The 24733-nt window shown below is 38.6% G+C and overlaps 1 protein-coding gene across 18 annotated transcripts in view; it reads right to left on the bottom strand.

Moving 5' to 3' along the window:
- Positions 1-20583, bottom strand: part of LOC124299068 (uncharacterized) — a 101620-nt gene extending 81037 nt beyond the window's left edge. For 2 of the 18 annotated variants that reach the window (XR_006906937.1, XM_046751959.1), the window contains exons 1-3: positions 19414-19905; positions 18610-18749; positions 17542-18080 (exon numbers count right to left, since the gene is read on the bottom strand). Coding sequence is in view for 17 of the 18 variants with exons in the window: in XM_046751959.1 (XP_046607915.1) it covers positions 17542-17587 (46 nt within the window). In the remaining variant the exon portion in view is untranslated. The other 16 variants (XM_046751974.1, XM_046751971.1, XM_046751962.1 and 13 more) reach the window with 16 other exon arrangements.
- Positions 20584-24733: the final 4150 nt, after the last annotated feature.

Here is a 24733-nt window from a genome sequence, read left to right as displayed (position 1 = left end):
CGAGAAAACGATGCAAAATAAAAATCTGTAGAAGATATTGAATTGGTACGGATGGCCACTTACACTCGCATCAAAGTACGAACTGCAGGATTAAGTTTTCAGTGAACAAAAAGTGTGGATTTTGCGTAATTGCAACGAACTAGCTAAATCAAGAATTAAAAGACCTTTTTCCACGACACAGATTTCCGTTTGAACGAACCATTTTCTCGAGCGTGTTCTTAAAGCAAGGGATTAATAATTACTAGTTGAAGTACAGTTTCATCGACGCGTACGCGTGCAATAAAAAATTAATTTCGTAACTTTTACCATGTTTACAAATTTTCAGCTCACAACAAACTGCCATTTTTTGAGCGTGCATGCGTTATTTTGTGAAAAAGTAAAGAAACACAATAAACAAATTCTCTCCGTGAAACGCACCCTCGTGTTGACGCGATTCGTCGTGTGGTATACAAATAAAACAATCATTTGATTGAAAATAAAGTTTCTGATTTTAAATATTATTAAAACAGACTTTGACGTATAAAATAACGGTACAAAACGAAAACCGTGGGCTGCATGCAATAGATAATTAATTAGTTTAATAAGAATAAAATTGATTAAATAATAGCTTACAGATAAATTGAGAAAAGAGCTCGATAAGATAGCTCAATTGGACAGGGCCCTCGACATATAATCGAACAATCTGGGTTCGAGCTCCAGAAAAACGAATAATATTGCATTGTCATCCAGTTCGGAGCAATGTTTAAAGTTTCGAGTATCTAACTCATCGAGAAGTTAATTTAAAATCGATTGCGAAATTTCAACCGAATAGTCAAACAAACAGAAAAAAAAGTGAATTAATAAAAATGTTTTAATAATAATAATATAATAGTACAGATCAATACAAAGTATTGTAACGAAAATTTCTGTCTGCAATCGAAAAGGCAATGCTCGAAAGCGTCCAGTGTTACAAATGGGCCGGTTAATACGAGCCGAAAAACTCGGCTCACTGAAACGTAATATAGGCATTTCCTAACCAAGTGCAGAAAGTTCGATTTTCCGTACCCAAGAAATTTAATTTTCTTAGTTAGAAAAAACGGTAAGCCCAACACGTGCGGGAATCATCTATTTTGCGCACTAGTGGCGCACAATCTACTGTTTTAGGAGGATTAGGAAAAAAAAAAAATTCCTTTCGCAACGATATTTTAGCCACTAGGAGGTATTTGTGAATATGCCCTGAATCTCGTACGGGAGATTGCTATTAAATTCTGATCAATATCGATACCGTGGTAGGTGAGCTCCGCACACGCCTCAAGATGTGTGTGACAGCGTGGCATGGCGGTAGGTGAAAAGTATACCCCAGAGTAAATCAACCAGAGCAAATCGCATGTATCCCCCCACTTCGCTCGGATAATGGACTGCTCTTCGGGCGGTGGGATTATGGGTGCTATAGGCACACGGTGGGTAATCGCTACCAGATTTTCACAACTGACAAGCAATTTCATCCACGGTATAAATATCAGCCTATAATACATCGCGTATATTTTTGCAACCTTGCTGAAAGCCTCTCATGGTCGAGAATTATTATCTACTTGTATTCTTCATCTTTTATGTTGGTATGATAGTCGGCTCGAAGCCGAAAGTCCGTACCAATTAATGAACTTCACTTATATGTACTCGTATACACGTAACACCCGTACCTTCTGAATGGGTAATTTTTATCATTTGTCTCGTAATAATAGCCTTAAAGTATATTTTGCACTCGTTTCGATCTTTTTTTCTCTCACGCCGTAAAGTTACCTGCACTCACACTTGGTGAGGAATTTTAATAATGTAATCCTACTCGCAGTAAAAGGCGAGTTCATCTTGAAAGCGAAATGTAGTGAGGCACTTTGTTTCTGTGCGGGTCGTTCAGAGTTAAGGCCCCGACTGGTATCGTATTTATCACAGTCGCATTTTTTGGGAAAGAGTTTTTTTATCTGATAATAAATTTTATTCTTCACGTTATTTTTTTTTTTTTTTCTCTCAGCGAGGTATCTTCTTTTCCGATACTTTCACCCAAAGAACGATAAAACTCGAGACTTTTCTGCTTTACATAACGTCCAAGCATATGATGGAATTAGACGTTGATATCAATTGTTTTTTCATCTCCAACTGTTTTATCATGTTTTTTTTGTTCCTGGAAAAATTCTAAATGACATCATAATTTAAAATTTCATGCAAATTTTTTACTTTGCGTTACATTTTCACTTCTTTATAAGTTTAGAACGTCTTCACGGCAAAAAAAAGTCTCGCTACAACTATATAATTCTGTTCCTTAGATACCTTACCGTTTACTAAAGACGAATAGCCACGTCAATCCATAAAAATAAACGATGAAACGAAAAATACATTACGGCACAAGCTGAACAACACTTATCCCTGTAATCCATTGCTAGGTAAAAAGTGAACGGCATTTCTTGTAGATCGAGTTTCCTGTTAAATTTCGTATTTCTTATACAGCCTTATTTGAGTTTTTCTTATATTAACGGCAGTCTGCTACTTGTGATCCAACAACTATTTCAATTATTTTATGACACTTTGATGCGTTTGAACGTGTATTTTCTTGGGATTTTTTGTTCGTCAATAGGCAGCAGACGGTATTTTCTATGAAGACTATTTATTGCAGATTTTTACACCGTAGTGACAATCGCATGTTTTCTGGCAAATACGCGCCTTGTTAAGTAAAATTGTACCGACGATGCACTTTCAACTTTACGACAACCAACTGTTTTTAAACCAGTAAAATGTGCCTATGCGTTGAACTTTGTACTGCCAGTAAATATATTATGTAAATCGTGGTTTATGATGTTTGATCAGCAAACGTCGACCATACGCGTTCATTATTGAGCAAAAAATCGATATTTGCCTCCCAAGATGATCGGTTTTCTTGACATAGCGGATCCTTTAAATAAATACTGGACGCTAAACTCCATGCAGCAATGATTCATAGCATAAGAATATGCGCAAAACAGCTGCTTGATTTTATCGAAAATCATAGAGTGAAATATCGAAACCCAAGCCCTGCCGAAAATTCATTTCGTGCAGAATAACATCCACTTGAGCGATGATCGATTATTATTATTATGGCAAGCCATTACACCCCTGGTACCGGAATAACGATTTGGGGAGGAAAACGGCGCGGGGCAATAATTTCGAGAACTGTCGAGTGTCATCTCTGTCAGCCTCATGCGGTCTGGGGTATATGAAGAGCGTTCAGGACGTTGTTGGTTGTCCAGCCATGACATCAAGTGCCAATAACAGTTTGTCGTGGATATCGAACGTGGCGCGGTGCGGAGCATATCACTGTCCAACGGGCATCGAGAACATTGAATATATTCAATTCGATTCATTTCAGCCCACAGAAAATTTACCCTGAATGTATCAGGACCAGGGTATTTTGATTGACCATTTTTTTGAAACTATTTCTGCACAGCCAAGCCGTTGGAGATGAGTTGCGAGAATTCTAAAAGCCATTTTGAAAGTTCTTTGCAAATTACTTTGGTTTCTAAGACTATTGAATGGACGTTTTCCGTAGTGCAGTTTTCTTATTCTTCTGTATTCGTTGTTGTTGTTCCGTCCGCTTTTATTGGTTTCTTTAACCGCCCTTGAATCTACTGTTCATAGCTCTTGATCTGAGATTTTTTCAACTTTGAATTTGAGTATCTTTAAGACCTGTTTTCAAGTGGCCATATCTAGAATATTAACGAAGACTACTGTAATTTCAATCTTGCAGCAGATGTTGAGAGCATAATTTTAGAAGTGGGTTGGATCGGTGTTACAATACCGAGAGCATTACGCATATGTTATGAGTATTTGTTGTCCTGTAATCTCTCGAAAACCCCGTGAAATTTTCTGAGTATCCTCTAAAAGTCTTCATAAATATTTCAACGTAAAGGAAAGAAGACACCACTCTTGTCGTACACTTTTTACATCGGTTTTTACACCAGAACACATAACGTTTCGTGTGTAAGAAAAATGTTTCAATATACGTACAAGTAATTTGGATTTGTTAACGGTTAAAAGAACCATTCGCCATTCTAAAATCTTAAAAAATTAATCGAATAGCGAGCACTTTCCTATTTAAACGGTATAAATCGGAGATTATTTAAAATGCATGAAAAATAGAAAAGGACATTTTCCATTTTACCTGCGTATTGAGAATGAAACCATTTCAAATATCAGCCCACCCTGAAGGGCTAGTAAAATTAAATCTGCACGCGAAGCTCAATGAAGTCGAGATTAAAATCTCAGCCAATGGTGCACGCCGGAATCTCTTACGTTCCAAGTCGTCTAATGTCTGGGGTTGAACGTCGCCTCGACCCCGAGTCACCCCTCGGTATCTCACGCCTCGCGCATCTGCTCTACACACACTTGACCGCCCTTGAATCGCAGGCGTTCGGCTGGCTGAATAGCCGGTGGAACCCTCCTCGATTTCCGCTCGAGGTAATATAATTTCTCCACGGTTTCCTGTTTCATTTGGCGTGTCCTTCCAGGAACAATGTGAACGACGTTCCGAGATAAAAGTTATTACAGATTTCGGTATAATCTGTGGATGCTGTGGCGATTTGGCCAACCTGCGTCTTTCACGCGGGTTGACTAGTGCCGTTCGCGGTACGTGGCTGTAGAGCTTCCCGACATCGGTGGGAAAAGCCAATTTACATCCACATCCTGTTTCATGAAAACTTGAAAGCCCCTTGGTATATTTTGCGACTTGCGAAGTGTTACTTTTATCAGCGAAAAAACTGTTTACGAGTTCGTCGGTACAGCGTAACAAGCATATCCAAGATATTGCCCCCGCGAACCACCGACGAAACGGGAAACACATAGGTGGCAATTAAACTGGCTATATGACATGAAAAAGACACCCCAGCTACACCCAACGGTGATAACCGCGTCCCATTTTTCCCAAATCTCCAGCCATAAGGCATAAAATAAAGAGCCGAGTAGAGCAGAAAAGTGGAAGACCTCTCCAGAGCCGGGGGGATAAAACAAAAAAGTAATGGGGAGAATGCCTGAGGCCATTAATAGTCTATCAGGCAGATATCTGGAGCAAGCCGGGTGGATATTGTCCGCATTTGCTTTTCAAATAGTCGGCTTCCCGATTTTCATAATTCAATTTGGGCCTCTTTATGTTTCGCACGTTGGATGCTGGGGCTGAATTATCGTTCACAATATTGTCTGGATCGACTCCATATCGAAAACAACGCGCTGCAACGTCGATTGTGAGGCGTAATCAGTTTGGCGATTTGATAATTTTGGGTAAGATCGAGGCCAATTGAATAGATGATTAATTTGAACCATTAGTTACAGCACAAGTACGGATGTACGTGGTAGAACGTTGCGCGTTTCGTTTGCAAGTATCGAACCAGTCTTTTTCCGAATCAGCTATTTTCGTCCGGACTCGAATAGAGCTTCGTGACGGACGTTCGAATCAGCGAATATGGAGTCACTCCGGGATCACAATGAATAACCCTGCGTTCATCGGTCAGCTATCAACCGCAGATTCCAATAAAAGTAGAATCGAAAAAGGCAAATGGGAAATGAAAAAGGAGCCACTTTTCTTTCTCCGATCGGTTTCTCGTCTTTTTTCAACGTTTAACGTAGACGGCAGATTAACTGGTGGAAATGAATTTTGTGCTCATTCGTAAAGTAGCTTAACAACGTTCATGTCGATATAACGCGCGTGGTATGACAGAGTCTGCAGAACGTACAAGGGTGGAATTTATCAAAGAGGATCGCGTCCCGCCTGTATATTGGCGGTTTCTCTACATAATTCAAATAAAAATCCACTCCGACTTTATTACATGCCATCAATCATGCCAAACAGGGTAAACATATTTACGTCTAACTATACAATCACTTTTTCTACTGGAGTTATACCACCGTCAGACTCCGAGGTATGGCGCATTGCACTCGAGCCTCCTGGCAGTAATGATCAGCCACAGGTTGGTCGAGACTGTGCCTCAAAGATTAACACCGATTTACGTGAACTTCGTTCTATTTTGTCTTCGTCAAGCCAACTTTATGATCATATACTCGTAATGTATATTTTAGACCGATCATTACGCGTTAAGGATGGGAATCGTTCATCATGATCAGTGTCCGAGTCTATTCTAACGAGCGATCATGCAACTGAACTGGACATGTCCTAAGATATGATGGGCTGATTGATACGAGATCACACTAAAAAATAGCATAACGTGTAGCAAGTAGGTAAACTCGGTCTATTAGGGTCTAGTGCAAGTTAGCAATATGAGTCGTAAGTGATCCGAAAACGAATATTGCAAGCACGCGAGGCGAAAAGACCGTTGCTTCCTTGTTGCACACAATTCTTTACATAACAATGGTATGTTACGCGTTTGTTCACGAAGCACGAAATTGAGGTTAGGGTCGCGTAATGTCAGATTTTTTCGCGACAGCGCATTCGCAGATTCACTCGACCGTTATAGAAACGGGTACTTTGTGTACGGCAAACACGCATGGAAAAGCCCGCAAGCCATGCTCGCGTCGTATAAAAGAAATTCCTCTTATAGAAACCTATGAAGTATTTTTCGTACGAGAAATGTACAAAGTCAACCGTATTCAGCACAGATGTAAAACGTATTTTATTTGAGTGATTCAAACTCATTTGAACAAAAAAAAAAAAAAAAAGAAAAGAAAACGAAAAATTTACTTTGTGACTCGCTGGTTTCTATTACTTAAAATTAGGTATGTGTCTCATTTGCAATTGTGTTCTGCTGTACGATTATGCATGCAATTAACAATACGTTACAGGTATCGCAGCTGCTGATAGGATACAAAAGGGTTAACGTTATTCGACTCGCGTTCTGAATTATTCCCGAAACTTCTTTATCACATTATCGATGGCTGTGTATTTCAGTTCATACTAAGTGCAGCAGAAAAGTAAATAAGTAGTTGATTTGGCTAACGAAATATTTACAAATGGAATTATTTCAATTTTTTCGTTTTGTCATTCAAATAGAAAAATGTTCACTTCCTAAACCAAGAAAAACTGCGTCGACTGAGCCCAGAATCAATAAATTCCGTTGATCCACTCTCGAGACATTTCATAATTTTTTTTCCTTGATGTGGTTGATTAATGGACTCGAAAACTACTACTGATTATTTCAAATATTTAATCACAGACACGCACTCACGCACACACAGACGTCCATTCAAAAATGGTCAGCGACGATTCTCTAGATCCTGACAAGGGGCTAGTCACTCCCGAGTATAGTCGCTTCTTACTTAAGGTAGTTACCTTATTTAACTTGTTTTGCTCATCTATTCAAAGAATTCGTCGATACTCGGCGATACTCGCGGCGACGAATCGTCATTACCAGTTTGGATGAGTTGAAACTTGGTATTAAGCTTTCTGTCGCTTGTAACGAGTCTGACGATAAATTTATCTCACGTTATCAATATCTGACTTCCTAGTTGTCTACCCGGCGTTACAACTGTCTCTGAGGCTACTTTTGCAGCGAGAAAGTTCACCGCCTAGTGGCCGTTTATAGCACTAGAGTACTGATGCTTACTTAAATGTATTCGCTAATTGTTTCAACGCATACTTATTGTATTTGAAGAAGCTAATTGTTTCTACAAACGAACATGTGACTTGGAGGAACAATACATAAACTTTATATGAAATAATATTTAGTTCACTCAATTTTACAAACACATCAAAAGGTTCACTCGAACGCGACAAAGAAGACTTTCATTGAATCGAGGGATTCGCTCGACTAAATCATTTTGACAAACTATCTAAATCGAAATCGTTGAACTGAAGTCATTGTATTTGGAAAAAATAAGTGATACTAGATTGGAATGAATGGACTCCAACAAAATCTATTTTATTAGTTCAAGAATTCTTCTCCCTCCGTGTGTAGTTGTAGTAATTTAGTTTCTCGTCGCCGAACTATCACTTGTTTTGGTTAACTTGCAGTAGTTATCGTATAAATAAACATGCTGGGGCTTTACGCCTAGATGCAGAAAAGAGTATCCACTGAAATTCGTATAGGGCATTAAAGGCCATCGACGGTCAATTCAACAAATATCGCAAACTCGTTCGAGGCCCCACCTCGCAGAACGAATGGACTCTTGGAGTGCTGCAGAGACCATGGGAGAGCAACTCGTTCCTAAAGATGCGGAGTATCCGCCCGGAACAGGGACAGGATGCGGCCGAACAGTGTTTCACCCATGGGACTCCTTTCGGCTGGAGCTGGTGGTCACGTGAATATTTTAGAGTCTGGATGGTGACCTGCAGACACTCGACCCCCGTCTTTCCTTTCCGCGGGTGTTTCCGTCACCCGTCACCCTCTCCTAAACACTATCAAACTCCGAATGTCAGTGTATGGGTGCACATGAGACCGACTCCAACTTTACATTTCACAGACTTCGGGGAAAATACCCTACGCCAGGTTACACTGTGCTTCCTCTCTTTATCTATTTCGGTTCGCATCCGATTCCAAACTACAGATGTACATTTATGCCTCAGGTATGGGCCTTTTTCTCCGCATTCAAGATCCAGTTCAAATTTCATTGACCTTTAGCTGGTACCTTGGGGTGGTTCGTGACCTGAGGGTTTTTAATCGTGATTTTCGTGTCTTGAAAGTTTCTGCCTTTTAAAAAATGTTTTAGCACCTTAAAATTAAAAATTATTGTTACGAGTTTTTTGATCTGGTAAAACACACTTGAGTGAATACTCCAACAAGAAAACATTCGAGTTAAAATATTAAGTTGCTTCCGTGCATGACCCCAAGGTGTCAGTAATGTTATACCAGATAAAGGTGCCAGTTAAAGGTTAAGGAAGATTTTGTCGGAAAAACGATGAAGAATAATTTTATAGAACTACAGGCTTCTGTATTCGGCTCACGGATATCCTTTGATCGGGCTCGAGAAATTATCAATTTTGAATATAACACAATAGCCCAGCTTTCACTAGTGTCAAGTGAAATTTAAGGACAACTTGAATTGCAAGTGAGTTTCCAATTCTGACGAAATTCGACGAACTACACAATTCCTCGTTTTCTTAATCACTTTCAAGCAATCAGGTAGACATTCAGAAAATTATTCAGTGAAAAACGTTGCAAATGACTCTGAGCATTATGCAACGTCTGTTAAACTGTATCAAAATGTATTGCACATCGTAGCTTATCAGTACACAAATATAAAAGAAAAATTTGTTCCTTTTACTTCGAAAACGAATCTTTCACAGCCTAACTGAATCTAAGTCAGTGCATATAATGAACTACCAACTTGATTGTAACTGCTAAACAACTGTATGCAATATCTTTACCAACATAACCGAATATCCCAATATATGTATATTATATATATTTTTTTTTTATATTTTGAGGGTAAGAAAATCATTCTGAAACATGAATTACTATAATTCACGTATATGCAATGGTAAATGAGAATATAACCTAAAATATCATTGCGATAACATCACCAGCAAAAAACATAATAGATTAAACAATTCTACACACGTAAAGCTTATTAATCAATTAGGAAAGACCGTTACTAAGATTCATAATATACGAATGACATTTGACAGGAAAATCTTATGTATTAATCATAATAATTAGAGAGCGTCAAGTATGCGAATGAACCACGATTAAGAACTACGTGGCTTGATAAATACTGAATGCAAATTGATTGGTGCTTTAATTGCCGAGCACATTTCTAAACTCTCGGAATAGCTCGGATTTCAATGGCATCGATTGTGCTTTGACTCCGTTTTCCACAAAATATAGACTGATCGATAATTTTTATGCTGAGGAATGTTTAGTCACCTTTCAAATCGTTTATTGGAGTATTAAAAGTTGACAAATACGTTACATATTTGGCTGAAAAATAATGCCAATAAGTTTTTCTCCGGCTGTAAGAATCTCGACGAATCGTCGAACATTCGGTGCAAGGGTTAAAAAGAAACCTTTAATTTCAGTAGACGTTTGAATCATCGGCGAGGGTGTCTAACTTTGCGGTGTAATTTCATAAACTTATCAAATAACTTGCGGAAGAAACGAGGGTAGCTGCGCGATAAAGACGCGGCTTTAACAAGGAAGAGTTGAGGTGCGGGTCGGAAGGAGGTTTTTACCGAATGACTAATTACTCGATAAAGTGAACCCAATTGAGATTAGCGTAATTCCGTTATCGGCTCTCTCCCATCCCTGTGATTTCGAGTCCAGCCAAGATGCCCGAGGCAGCAAGCAACGATTTTCCACCGCCACAAGAAGCAACTGTTTCCGGTGTAGAGGAGCGTATGCATTCGTAGCTCGCACCTTTAATTTTTGCTCAAGGCGTATGCACACCAATGAAATTTCCCCGTCAACCAAAATGAAAATATAAAAATTCTGTTTACGCTACGGCGAGAGAAGCTGCCGCAGAGCTTGCAACCTGTTGCTCTCCAGAGTAACCTAGTTGCGTTTGTGTTAGTAAGGCATACGCCCGTGATTCCAAAGTTTGACTTTGTGCAATCGTGAGCTGGCTCCGAATCATTCCCATGTTATAGGCACTAGAGCGCGGCGAAGAAGATCAATCGGCCAGGAAACACTCCACGGACGAATTGGTTCATCCATAACTCGACTCCAGCTACACTCAACGTTGATCAGGCAGAACCAGTGATATGGATTGATTCTGCTAAAGTTACGACGGTTGGAAAATCGTGACGTTCAGGATTTTAACACTTTCAGATGGAAGTTTTAGCTTTTGAACCATCGCTTCAAAAAATATGGCCGCATCTGAAAAAGAGGCACTAAATGGTATTTTTTTGGGAGTACTGCGCGGAGGGAGAGGATTATTTGAATTAAGTGATATTCGTTTGATTCGACTAAATGCTATAGTCCAATGCGACGCGAATAGTATTTACTTACTGCAAACAAAATACTTTTTTCGGACGAAATACTTGCGACAACTTGAACAATCGTGCAAATTATCAAATCATTCTAGATAACAGGGCGTGAATGCCTTGCGGTAATGTGAATTTCGTATCAATAAAATGTATGATTGAAATGTCAAAACAATTTGATTGAACGGACCTCGACTGTTTTGTCTGGAAAATATCAAATTGCTGTATCAAAACAAATGAAGCTTGTTTTCATTTAGGTTTTGTTGCGTCAAGAGTTCAATGGTTGAAGCAAGTAATGAAATTTGTGGTTGCAAAAATCTTTTGCACTAGAGTTATTCAAGCGCATATATCATTCATAATTCTGTCTATGGGATTTATTCTATGTTTAATGGGTATAACCCGAAAAATTATTATTGTATACGTAGGAGTATAAATTGAACAGGTATCAATAGTTTTTGTTTATTTGACGTCAATATGAATTACAATGACTCGAAACTTGGTATTACGCTCTCTTCGTTTGTAATAGGTCTGATGACAATCTTACTTAATGTTATTCGTATCTAACTTTCTAGCCGACTACCCGGTTTTATAACTATCTCTAATACTATTTCCGTAGTGAGAGAGGTCATCACCTAGTGGCCGTTTCTAGTACTAGTATACTGATATTTACGACGAATATTATATTCTCTACTTGTTTCAAAGCATGTGTTTCTTTTACCTTGTAAATAAATTGATGTAACTGATTCAACCAGTTACGCCGAACAAGCTCCGGTTAGATCAACAAATTCTGACATTCAATAGATGTAAATTTTTTGTTGGCTAGATTTATGTTTTTATGTTACTCGAAGTATCTAATTGTTTCTATCAACGAACATACGACTTGAAGGAACAATATATAAACTTTAAATGCAATGATATTTAGTTGACTCTATTTCGGAAACACATCAAAAGTTTCTCTCGAATCACTAATTCACTCGATCGCGACAAGAAATGCTTTAGATGAATCAATGAATTCGCTTGACTAAATCATTTTGACAAACTAAGTCACCCAAAAATCGCAGTCCTGCTGAGGCGCTGTAGCGCTGTCAGACTGATAAAGTGAATTCCCTATGCACTAAACCTAAACCGTGGTTAATTATCCAGGGCCTGAATTGAACCCTGACTAAATTTCTTTTCGGGAAACTTTCAATCTTCATGCTGCCTGAGTTTAGCATTTTATTTTTCCATTCCTCAACATTTATAAATATAAATCATTGCAAATGGAAGAAAAAATTTAGGAACACTTTTTCTGTCATTCATTGGTAGTTGCGGAGCTACAGACCTTGATAAAGCGCTATTCGAATAAAAACTGTATTTATTCAAAAACGTTTCGTTTTTATAGAAAAAATAGTTTCAAGAATAACGGTAAAGGAGAAACACAAGTGTAGTACTGAATCAATGTTGTTCTAACTGGTTACTTCGCCGAAAATAAGCTTCGTTCATGCTTTTGCTCTTAGTCAATCCAGGAATGCCACTGTTGAGTTTACCTAAGACAAGCCGCAGCCAATTGTCACTTGTCTTGAGATTCACAAGACCTCTTCGGTCTATCGTCAAGACTGTTGTTTTCGAACTACTTTTCAACTTTAAACCTTACGAAAACAACCACAGTCCAAATTATAGAACAGACTTACTTGAGCCGTAGCAGACCTTGAAAAGCTGCGTAGCGTTTCAAGGTTACGTCGAATTTTTTGAAATCTCGCACCAAAGAGGATCAACAATAATAAAATTTCGTCGCTATTGAACATGAGATCACATTTTCCGCATGAACGGTTTCAATATTTCACAAGAAAAAAAAAAAAAATGCATCACCCCAAGTATGTTGTTCCGAATCCGTGCCGACCGATAAGATGTGTGCCTTATTGTTAGTCGGTTCGTTGCACGCGTGTATGGTGAGGCTAATTTTATAACTACCTTGAGAAAATAAAGCAATTTATAATCAAGAGTGCAGATAAAGCAGCCAACGAGGCAAGACTCGCACGCAAGTCAGTCCGAACATGGAGACGCGATAGTAAATTATGTCATGCGAGCTGCGGAGTTGATTTCATAGGCGATGAGCTTTGGAGGCAACTTGTCGAGGCGGAAGTCTAGTCTTACAGGCAATCGAAATTTCACGGATGTATAAAAATGGGAGATGACTCGGTCATCCCATAAGGGTGACGCTAGGTGTATCATTCAATTTTGAGAGGTGAACCATTGCACTCCTGATCTCTATTATTATATGGCGAAGGTTCATCTTTTATTTATTTATGATAAACTCATCGGCAAAGTTTTTCCCGTCTTAAAATTCCATATTACTTTCCATCGCAATATCAATATCGATATTGATATCGATATGTGTATGGGGCTCAATGCACTTACCCGTGAGTCGATATGCTTCGGGAATACCAAAGCATTCAAGCTGTTACCGTGGTCCTATCGGTTACCTACCATCACCCCCCTTTTTCAAATATTCGTTTTATTCCATCGACTCCACGTCGCCCATATTGTACACATCCATGCATGAATAGGGGCGCTTTATACGTATTCATTCTCCGGCTTAGATCGATCGATATCTAAGCTCAACGGACGATGATGGTCAATTACCGTAATACGATTTGCCTTGGAACTTCCGCACCCTCTCTCTCTCTCTCTTTTTCTCTCACCATCCTGTCTCCTTTTTTTTTTATTCCCGGTGACTTGTTACCCCGAGGGAAACACTTGACTCGAAGTAACTGCCTCACCTCACGACGACAACAAGTAACGCTTCGGTGCTGGGGGAAATCATCCAACGGATGGCATCCGGTGAAAGCATTTTCAAATACTTCCCATTCGTGTGGAGCCTCGGCATCCGCTCAAACCGTAGAGTGAACATGTCAACGGATGAACTTTTCCAACAGACTGATATCCCAGTAAACAACCCCAAGTTCGCGAAAGTTTACTGTAAAACGTTCAAACACTGATCGAGTTCACGATATTGCCTTAATCCGGTGCATGGAGTACATAAAACTTCCAGTCGCAGTGGTTAATGTTTCGACAGTGCAGTAGAATCCTGCAATTTCCCAGGAATACGCTGCTGATGTCGAATTATAAAAGAGGATCGGTATTTACGGGAGAAAACTCTCAACGTGTTCTTAATGGATGATTAGCGTGGAGTAATTATTTTCGAACACATGGACTTAGAGACGAACCACCGAGCATTGTTAGCGAGACAATGGTCTGGTTGGATATCCAATTGCATCATCCAGCGTCGTTAGTTCGAATTCAATATTTACACCGCAGACATTCTAAAAGCGCAGGCTGTGACATTGTAGAGACATTATCGTGATGTTTAATGGGAGCAGTAAGAATCAAAACCCGGTGAAAGATGTTTTTTGTATACTCTACACCACAGTTAAAAAAATGTTAAATTCCGATGGATACAAATACATGGGTCGATTTGGTGTGTAATGCCTCATATACACCTAAGATGAAGTAGATCTTTTTACGATTCAAGTAATATGATTTTTTTTCACGCTTAAATATCGAAAAAGCAGTATTGTGGTCAAGTGATTTACAAGTTTTGCCAACTGAAAAACTATTAGATACGCTGAGATATATCTTCCTGACCTTGTACCGCATAAGACTTTCAATCATCTCAGTTTATGGATGATGGGATCAAAAAGACTCTCTTCAGGTTTTTCGCAAAAATTTATCGTTTTGGGAACAAAATTGCTGATCATATGTAAAAATATCAAGCTGAAGAAATCGAAGTTTGACTTACGTTCGGATAACATTTACAAAATTCAAAATGATGATGGGACTGAAACCATAATCAAAACGAAAATTTATCTTTGGGAATTCGAGGTTGAACTTTACTTGACATTGACACCTTTGACCAAAGTCAATCGAATACCACAAGTTGATTCGTTATTTAAATCCTTACAACTTTTGTGTGAAATAGTTTTTCTGAAATGCCTTGTTTTCGAGTTACGCGGCAATTCGCAACGCGAAATGAAGAATGAGCGATTTTCACTCTCAAAATTGAAAAGCACTTTTTGAACGTTTCTTACGGCTTTATAAGTATGCTAAGATTGACAAACATTGGCGAGTCGTACTTGTTAGCTGCTGCAGGAAATGGCTAAAAAAAAATAGACAGGATGGGCTGAGAAAAAACGTGTCTAATTTAACACGTGACTAGAATCTGAATGCGTCTACTGATTTTCAAAAACTTGTTTCAATATTCATTCCATTCATCCTCCAAGCGACTACTCGTATTTGAAAACCCGTTTTTCAAGGGTGTGTATTTCAGTAAGGAATGAAGATTTTTCGGCTTTCCGGACGCAGTACGAAAGGTTTGATCTTCTCGTTTTGAGATAAAAAAAAATAAAAATCCGTTGAAGCCTTCAGATTTTGTTCACGTTTCACATTGGTCCGTTTTTTTTTTTTTTTTTTTTGTTCGCTCTGTATATAGTACAAAGTGGATACTTCTATAAGGCCAAAATGAATTTTTCTTTACGTATAAATTTTAGAGCCACTCATCGGGTCTGAGAATGCATGAGATCCCCCTTTTTCGCATATATGTCGTGTAACACAATTGACTGCGCCGGCAACTCCATCATACAAATATACTCCGATACCTACCATGTTATCGAATGTAAGGAAAAGTCGTGCCTTTGCAACTGAGAGATAGCGTTAGCAGCAGATATATCCGCCAAATATCCACTCTATCCCATATTCCCTCTTTGCGATATACGAATAATACTACATTCACGGTGCAAATGGTAAAATTTCCCAAACTGTTAAAGCAGGTTGCGAAAGATGATGTTAATTTTATCTTTCGTAATAATTACTGGTTTGCCTGTTTCTGATTGCTAGTTTCCCTCATATTTTATCACAGCACGATTCAAATTGTAGGTCCTTTGTCTCGCAATACAATTTAAACGGAGTAGGGTGATGTTTTCTTGTAATTAGTTGGTTGATGGAATTTGCTGAAATACAATTATATATTTAGATATTGAATTTGGGAGATTTGATCACAGGATTACAAATTGCACGTATCAACGGTTGGTTACAGTTTCGGTTCATTATATGTACATGAGATGTTGTTTGCTGAACAGATTATCTGCCAAATTTTGATTCAGGTTTCAAACAGAATTTTCATTTGGTATTTGATTATTAGATAGCGTAGAAACACCATTTGTGGCCACTGCACCATTTTTGGCCACCTTTTATGATGTTTTACTTGTTTCTAGTGCTACAAATCTATCCAATTATTGAATTTATTACAAAAGCTTACTCTGTAGATGATATTACTTCGATAATCAACTATTTTAATAGCAATTCTAAGAGTGATCAAAGCTGATTCAACAGATTACATCATTTGTGGCCATGTTCTCACTGACATCAATGAACGACCACAGAAGGTACTAAGGTGGTCGAAAATAGTTGTAGTAGTTTAACAATTGTTGTCGATTTGAAACATTGATGCAAACTGTCTTACGTTAGTTTAGTGAAGCAAGAGTTAGAAAGTGTTTTGGGAAAGTGAACGGGTGAAACGGTGTCACATCTAGGTGATTTTAATTGGTTGGATTGGTCACGGAAATTGCTTCTGGAAAGTAGTAGGGGGTTGGTGAATTTGTTCGTCGTAAAAAATTGGGAAATATGTGAGTTATATTTTTGTGATTAAACAATACGCTGCCCTTTCGCAACCACGCTGCCCAGTCTAGTCACCATCCACATCTGACGACCAACTGATCGTGAGAGTTGTAAAACGGGAAAAGTCTGAATCGTGAATCACGCGTGTATGAAATTTTTGGATCTTGATTCATTGTCGAAAAAGGTATCTCTTGTTTAATTGGAAACTCCTGAGTGAGCAGATTGTACTGTCAGATGTGTGCTGGCTGCAGCTGCCGGACAGCGCGGTACGGACTGACATGGCTTATAGGGAAATGTATTTCACCTCGGAGTCGGGTAGAAAATCCCAGACTCATTGTCAGTGTGTCCGTTTTAAGAATATGACGTGGAATTGAAGATGGGAGTTAAAAAAGGCTGTAATTGCCATTTAGAAAGAAAAAAAATCTCCAGAATGTAATTATCTGCCAAGACAAATGTTTTCTACAGATTTTTTTTTTCTTTTCAAATATCAGTGACTACTTTTTATAGTTCACCTCTTCAATACCTTATAGAATATAATTGAATTGTTGAATTATAGAAGCTAAATCTATGTTGATATACGTTACGTTGTTATATGATATAAAAGTGTTTCGACGTTTTATGCGAATATGTTGTGTTGATATCAAAATTGTGTGCTGAAACACAAAAATAACCTTCCGAGGTGCAATCCCTAATTTCTGCGGGCATGTATGCGTCAGTTCATTTTTCATCCGAACCGTAACAGGGTTCAAGAATCCGTGCAGGTTTTATTTGAAATGGTAACGATATGCACACACAACTGGCTGTTTCGAGCAGGCAGCTGAGAGGTTTTTGTTTGCCAGTTTTTTGTTCGTGTCAAAGGACCTCCAGCGAGCCGGATAGGGATGTTTGCCCATGAAATTTCATAGTTCCGGCGTGGCATGGAAGCTGAATTCATATGCCTGCCTCATCCACACCTCGATTAACGTATGCGTACCTCAGCACACTTGTACGCACAGTGTATATTTCCGTAAAAAGCTTACCTTGATGTCTGAGCAGAATGATGAAGAGAACGAAGGTGAAATCCATTTTTGAGATGACACTCTTGTGACTTTTTAGCTTTTTCTACGAGCTTTAGTTGCTGTCTCTTTAATAACCACGTTAGTCACTCTAGTTTCTGCGAGGGCTGAGCGATTTTCAACTCATTCCACAAGATTACAGAATCCGAAGCACGCACTGCAGTTTGTTTGTGCACGTTTCGTTTAACGGAAAACTGATTATTTCTAAAAATGCATCGATAACATTCGATACCTTCACCGGTACACACACACTTTAATAAAATGGAATCACTCCTCCGTACAGAGCTTTATACACCGGCCTTTAAACCCTGATTAAATTTCATGACTCGAGGTGGTACTTAAGACCCTGTATACAAATTCATATCATCGTTTTTATTGCTGGTACTGTTATTCTCGTAATTGTCATTATCATTATCATAGACAATTATGTTTATTCCGCTTTACTGTTACAATGATAACACTTTTTTGTGCTGTTTCATTAACGCATAATCCAATCCCTGTGCCTGGTACATTCGTCGGATAATGCGATAGGCGGGTGGAAAGCAAGTTATACATCCATCAAACATCGTTATAATTCTCATGTTAAACTAATACGTCGCAGTCGTAATAAAATACCGCATACCGAATGCCTGATTTTTTGACCAAGAAAGCATTCCGGGCTGCGTCGCGTTATGTTTGTTGCGGTAATCGGTATATGTACAAAGCACAGTGAAGGCTATCAAAAGCTTTGACGGTCTACCTGGATCAAGATCGCGGAGTATTCCACTCGCCGTTGCGTTCTCGGAAATCACATTTGCCACGAATGGACGAGGAAGGAAAACAATGGAACATGATAGTAGTAACAGATGTGGAAAATATGAAAAATGGAGTGCGGATTCCAACCAACCATGGACGCGAATTTGTCGTGAATCATGTGGGTGTTTTGAATTTTTTGAAAAAACAAGCAAACTCACGACTGTGGGAAATTCCGAATGTGGTGAATGAAAGGTATTTTATTACCACCGCATGTGTGTGTTGGTGGTTTTTGTTTACTTTTTGAAAATTACTTTCTGCTCATCCCCTGCTGGGAATTCGTGGGATTCAATTAATCTAATCATCAAGTTGTTCGTGCAAATACGTTGTGGAATGTTTTTCAATTTGTTAACCTTCCAATTTTCCCACAGCGATTCCGACTACAGGGAAAAAAGTTTTAATCAATTTCACCAAACTTTAAATCCGCGATGATCGATATTTGACGCAAATAAGTCGTAGCCGTTACCGTAACCACATTTGCCGTCAACGTGAACCGAATGGAGGAAGGAACGAAAGGAAATTGAAAATAAAAAAAATTCTACTCCCCAAATAGAGCGGAATTGATCTTTTAAAATATTTTACGGTTCGAAAAGAACGACCGTATTAGAAATCGTTTAAATTCCGGGAATATATTCTTCTCCGTAACGAATCCGTATTGCGAGTCCATTTTAAAAATATTGCGACTAATGACTTCGCCGGTGAAATGCAGTTGAAAGCTTCGTGGCTTTTTTACAAGTAATATGATTCCTATTTCGCCTCGGGAAGTCTGCATCTACAGAAGTGCAAAAAAATTAATAAATAAATGAAAAGAGAAGAAACAAAAAAAAAAAAAAATTCAAAAAATCCTTTTGTAATACGATAAGAAAAACATTCAATTATAATCGCGGTGTATAATTCGAACTTATGAACAAGGCTGCTTCGCTATAAACGTACAACGTTACACTGCAGTTGCGAATTACTTTGAGAAACAAATTGTTTGATGAACGCGTAATGTAAACATGGTTTAAGGGCTGACTCAAAGATTTAGAGACGATGCAAATTTACATTCCATTCAAACCCAGACGTGGAAGTGCGAGCCGGATTTCACGTACCGAAACCGACATTTGGTCTGAGTATTTCTTGAAGAAGCACTCGGGATCTTCTTAGCCTTAATCTAAAGCAAACAGCGCGATTCGTAAATAGCAAAAATAAAATAGTAAGAATGAAATAAGTCCGATATCACTCGGCGTTACAAAGCCACCCGCCTCGTCTTGAACGGAAGGCTTGCACGGATCTCGGAACCACGTGGCTTTGAGTCAAAGCTTTGCACCTCGAATTCGGAGAGTTTCTCTTTCAACCGCCGGAACTCAAATGAAAAGTAATCTAATCTCTCCGCGTACAAAGATTTCCACAATTCCGTGCAGTCTCGTTACTGGTCAAGACTCATTTTCAATAATTGACGACGTCGATCCACACTTACAACAGGTACACATTGCAAACACTGTAAGTCGAATGAGTGAAGCATAAAAAACAAAATTCCGCCGTCGTTGACCCTCTATTATATCGTTATCTATTCACTGACCTCTGATCATCGCATTGAAAATACATACTTCAAACGAAGGTTAGCTGCTGGTCACAAATAATTGGAAAATTACAGTCCTATCGCACATAATACCTCAAATTAGCCGTCGATCGCTGCAGAAATTTTTCTTAATTATCTACTGAAAATGCTCGTGGACTAATTACGAACAACGGTTAAATACCAACGATCATACCAATGTGGGATCAAAATTTCTTTGCCGTAGTAGAAATTGAGACCGCATAATTTCCTCGTTTTTGAAATCATTTATCGTACAGTATTTCGTTTATAATCCCATCGTTCGTTCCGGCGATTTAAAAACTTGTCACCCCCAACTTCGACCCCGAATTATTGCAGATTAATTTTATTCTTTTAGGTTTCGTGTTTTACTTTGTGTACCACCAAACGAATTCGAAAGTCCGAAATTCACCTGAAACCAAATTCCCGCCACGCGCTTAATTCACGCGATTTTTATTTATCTATTTTCTTCTATCGTATCGATTCTGACAGAATTATTTTCGGCTTTACAAAGGATCGATATCACTTTTAATACGGATATTCGCGACGTTTGAACACTCCGGCACGCGCACGCGACTTTTCAAGCTTTCAAGCTCGATTCGTCCTCCGCGCAACGCTGCAGGTTGTCGACAGGAGCGGCTACTGCCGACTGCGACGCCTGACGCCGCGGCGCCTGCGAAATCCACCTGCGCGCCTGCGTCTTCGTCAATTTCATGCACTTAGTATGCACTTGAGTTATATCCTATTTACTCGAATACCTGCGGCACTCGGGTATGTATGGCGAGTTAAACTCACAGTGCACAAATTGCGGCCGGCAAATTATCTCCAATGACTTTTCACACTGTATACCTGCGTCTAAGTTTCGTTTGCCAAAGAATAAATCATTATTATTTGTCGATGTCTTATCGTAGTTATTCAAGGTGACCGCAGCAGAAAAATATCCTGTATTGTCCGCGTCGAGTAAATGCGACTTCTATCTTTTATTGCTTCGCAAAGTTTGGCATACATTCGGAGAAAAAGTGTGAGAAATTTGACGAAAATTTTAAGAGGAACCGGCATGTTTTTATGGTGACTTTTGATATGATTTTACGGTGATAAGAATTGCGATTCGATTTTGATTTCATGATACAGTAAGAAACATTAATTAATTCATTACTTAGGTTTCGCTACTTTTTTTCCTGAGAATCTTGATATTTTTGTGAGATTCGTCTCGTCGTTTTATCTTGAAAGAATCTGAACTCTGTGTAAGATTTTTCGAAACATACGCTCTCCTGTTTTCAGTCAAAATGTTCAAAGAATATTTTTAAAAAATTTTGTACAGCTTTTCATCTATTAGGTAAGATTTTAGATATTTGAACCCCACAAGTTGAAACGTTATCATTTGCGCAAACAAATCATATAAAATATTAACACACTCTTCCCTTTCGAATCAATTTTCGGCAACTATTAATTTGCTGTAGATTTACAAAATAATTATCAAGAGATTCAATTGACAGTAAATCCAATGACCAATTCCGATATATCATCAAACAGAAGATTCTGAAAATACAAAAATCGCAAATTTGCAAAGAATGAGCTCAGGTGTTATCACCCAGTGTACTGAAATTTAGAAAGGGTTGAGGGATGGTCGTTTATCGCGTCAGAAAGCAGTAATCTGATTTGAGTTTAACGAAATTAAGATTGTTTGTTACACCATGTGGTATATGCAGTGTACTACTAAAAAAGCATCAATGAATCCAATTTCTTCTTTCAACTTGACCTTTCACTTGATCTGAATAGCAAGCTTCAATCAAATCGAGTATAATTATTCAACCCTAGACATCAAAGTAGATGTAAGCAGGTATTTTGTTTTTCATTTCCCTTCAAAAAAACTCGAAGTTTACGATGCTAGAGATTTGAAAACTTACAACAACACTACAAGTCGTAATTCGCATCAGAATGTCGTACAGAGGACTATACCTAAAACTATTTAAAAATGGAAACAAAAATGATATCGATAATTCCGGCGATGAAATCGCGAGTTGAGACGATAATAATAAAAGTAATACCGAGTGTATCGGAAAATTATTTTCAATATTTCTGCGATTTTCATCCCCAGTACCTAAATACTCAATCGACTGAATTCTGCAAAGAATATGAAGCGGAATTACGCCAAAAAATTTACTGAACAAAATTCACCGGAATACAATGGTTTTATCTTTTGGACACAATCGTAGCAACGCCTAATACTGCTTTGTCAGGCTAACGAAAATTATCGATTCTATTTGCACACAGTAATCGAGTTGTGACACTAGAGTAAAACAGAAGCTAGTGGGACGTGCTCGCGAAGCAAATTACAACGAGAATCTAGCGGAATATACATTCGAGTTTTCGTCGGTGATGACAATCATGCAAAATTTCGCGCTTCGCCTTTGATCCAAACAACGACAATTATCGTTGTGCTATTACGGAGCGTGAGGAACAACGAACTGTTGAAAACAGCCAACAGATTTTTTTCGTGAAATATTCAAGTCAACATATGCTTAGATCGGAGAAAATCACTTATATCGTTCGTTTCGGTAAGTATAATTTATCTACGGTATTTCATTTATTCAGGGTATAAATGGTAACGAATCTATAACGCAATGCAGTCCGTTATTAAACAATTTTTAGTAAAGCGAATCAAGCACTATATTCGATATCACGTCATTATTGCAATTACGTTGTACAAGAGTTACATGTATTAAAATGAAAGATTCTCGGCGATATAGGTCATATTTCAACAGAGCAGTTCAATTAAAGTAGCATTTGATAGTTCGCTGGAAAATAATGAGGCAGTCTAGTACCTTTGAACCATCTCACTCGTAATCCTACGGAGTCGAAGGGTAATAAACTGCTGCTTGTGAGACGCAGAGTATGTACACGTCTTACAAAAGAGAATGTAGACGTAGTCTTATCCTTGTGTATCCAGTTCTCATATAATTTCGTTGGAAATATGGTGAAATTTCGCAATACGTAATATTACAGCTATTACATTCGATAGAACCCTTTTCGTCTCGTTCACTCCATTTATCAGAACAGCATCTACGAGTCTAACTTTTCATGCAACAAAATCCGAGTGTCGATGTCTTACGGATCTCTAACGTCAGCTCGTTATATCCGAAAAGACCAATGGAGTAAGCTTTAATGAAACTGCGTCGAGGAAAGATTTTACCTCCGGGCAACAATCTCTCCATGTAAAATGTACATCCTACCTGCGCACCCTCGTGAAACAGCTCAATTTGAAAACGGAAAAATGGAGTTGGGGAAGTCGCGGTACACGTACGGCTGACAGGTAAGCGCCCCTTTGCCTGGCAGAGGTATTGATGACTTTCAGCGGGGCGTTGCGGTTACGATAAAGTGAAGACCGCAGATATTTTGCGTTGTTGAAATTTCCCACTCCCGAGGTAAGCCATTGGGGAAATTATGAGGGTACGCATACACTCTGCTGTTTCGAAATTGTTCAATTTCAGAAACAAAGAAATATTATGTAATATTGAATGAGGAGTCCGGTTTGTTTTATACGTCGGGGTTTCGTGCTGTTTACGCTGTTTTCTCTTTCTTCGCTGAGGGTGAAGGTCGTACTACCTGTACCACTGATTACAGGAGCTCGTGAATTCGAAGTACACGAGGTCAAACTAAGGCTGTTGTTATTTATGCCCTTACAAAATCTCGCATAAATCACTTTTAGGTTCAACAATTCCGTCGGGAATAATCGTTAAAGTCAAGCCATCGTTTTTACAAATCGTACCGACAATTGAATCGAACCATGTGGAAACATGAAAAACATTTGCCAAAATTTTGATTTGCAAAATGATTCGATTCCAATTGCGCGTATCGCGAACTTTTGAAATGGTCTGGTAATCCTCGGGTCAATTAATTTTTCATCGTACGGTTCGACCGGTGAGATTAAATCATTGATTTTCAACTCCACATTGCTGGCACAAGGGACGTAGCCACACTTTTCTATTCAGCAAGCTTATCTCTTTTCTGATCCAGCACGCTGAACCGTATTGGCTATAATTCTCGGCTAATAACCGGCGCCGGAATGAAATAGATCCGCTGAATCCATGCCTAGCTCATTCAAGCATTATTTGACGAGATTTCCTGCAGGCCAATTAACAGAAGCAGTAATTTTCGATAGTTGGTAACATTTATCTTTTTTATAAATATAATACCCATAATCCGTAGTCCTTGTCTTGGGTTCGAGCTTTTCCGGAAGACGTGGTATACTGGAAGACAAAGACGTGTCAAGGGTTGTAGGCGACTGCTGAGTTTGATTGAAAAATGAAATAAAAAAAAAAAACAGTAGAATGGCGGAACGACGGAGAGAGCAGATTCCGAATCATTCGTAACGCGATGCAGATGATAAAAGCGTTTCTTTGATACAGTACTTCTTTGCATTTCTCGGTAAAATTAGTCCGTTAGATTGAATATCTCGATGTTGATGGGGGACTGAGAGATGCGGAAGAGGCGAGAGAGAATCCTTCGGATGAAAGCTTGTCCCTATTTCGTCTTCGATGGATATTTTCTTTATTACGTTTTTTTTTTTTTTTTTATCATTTTAACTTTCAATTTCTCGTTGGATTTTCGTACTTTTTAACCGATAAACACGCGAGAAACATACTTTCCGGAATTAAAGTCCGTTGGCAAGATCTGTAATCAAAGCTATTGATTTGGCAGTTTTTTTTTTTTTTTCTTGTTTTTTTTTCTGAACGGAAAATTCATACAGTGGTGAATGTAACAAAACACAATTCGATTGAAAGTGGT

Source organism: Neodiprion virginianus, chromosome 2 (genome assembly GCF_021901495.1).
Source record: "Neodiprion virginianus isolate iyNeoVirg1 chromosome 2, iyNeoVirg1.1, whole genome shotgun sequence".
Classification (NCBI taxonomy): Eukaryota; Metazoa; Arthropoda; class Insecta; order Hymenoptera; family Diprionidae; genus Neodiprion; species Neodiprion virginianus.
This window is presented reverse-complemented; position numbering and strand designations above follow the sequence as displayed.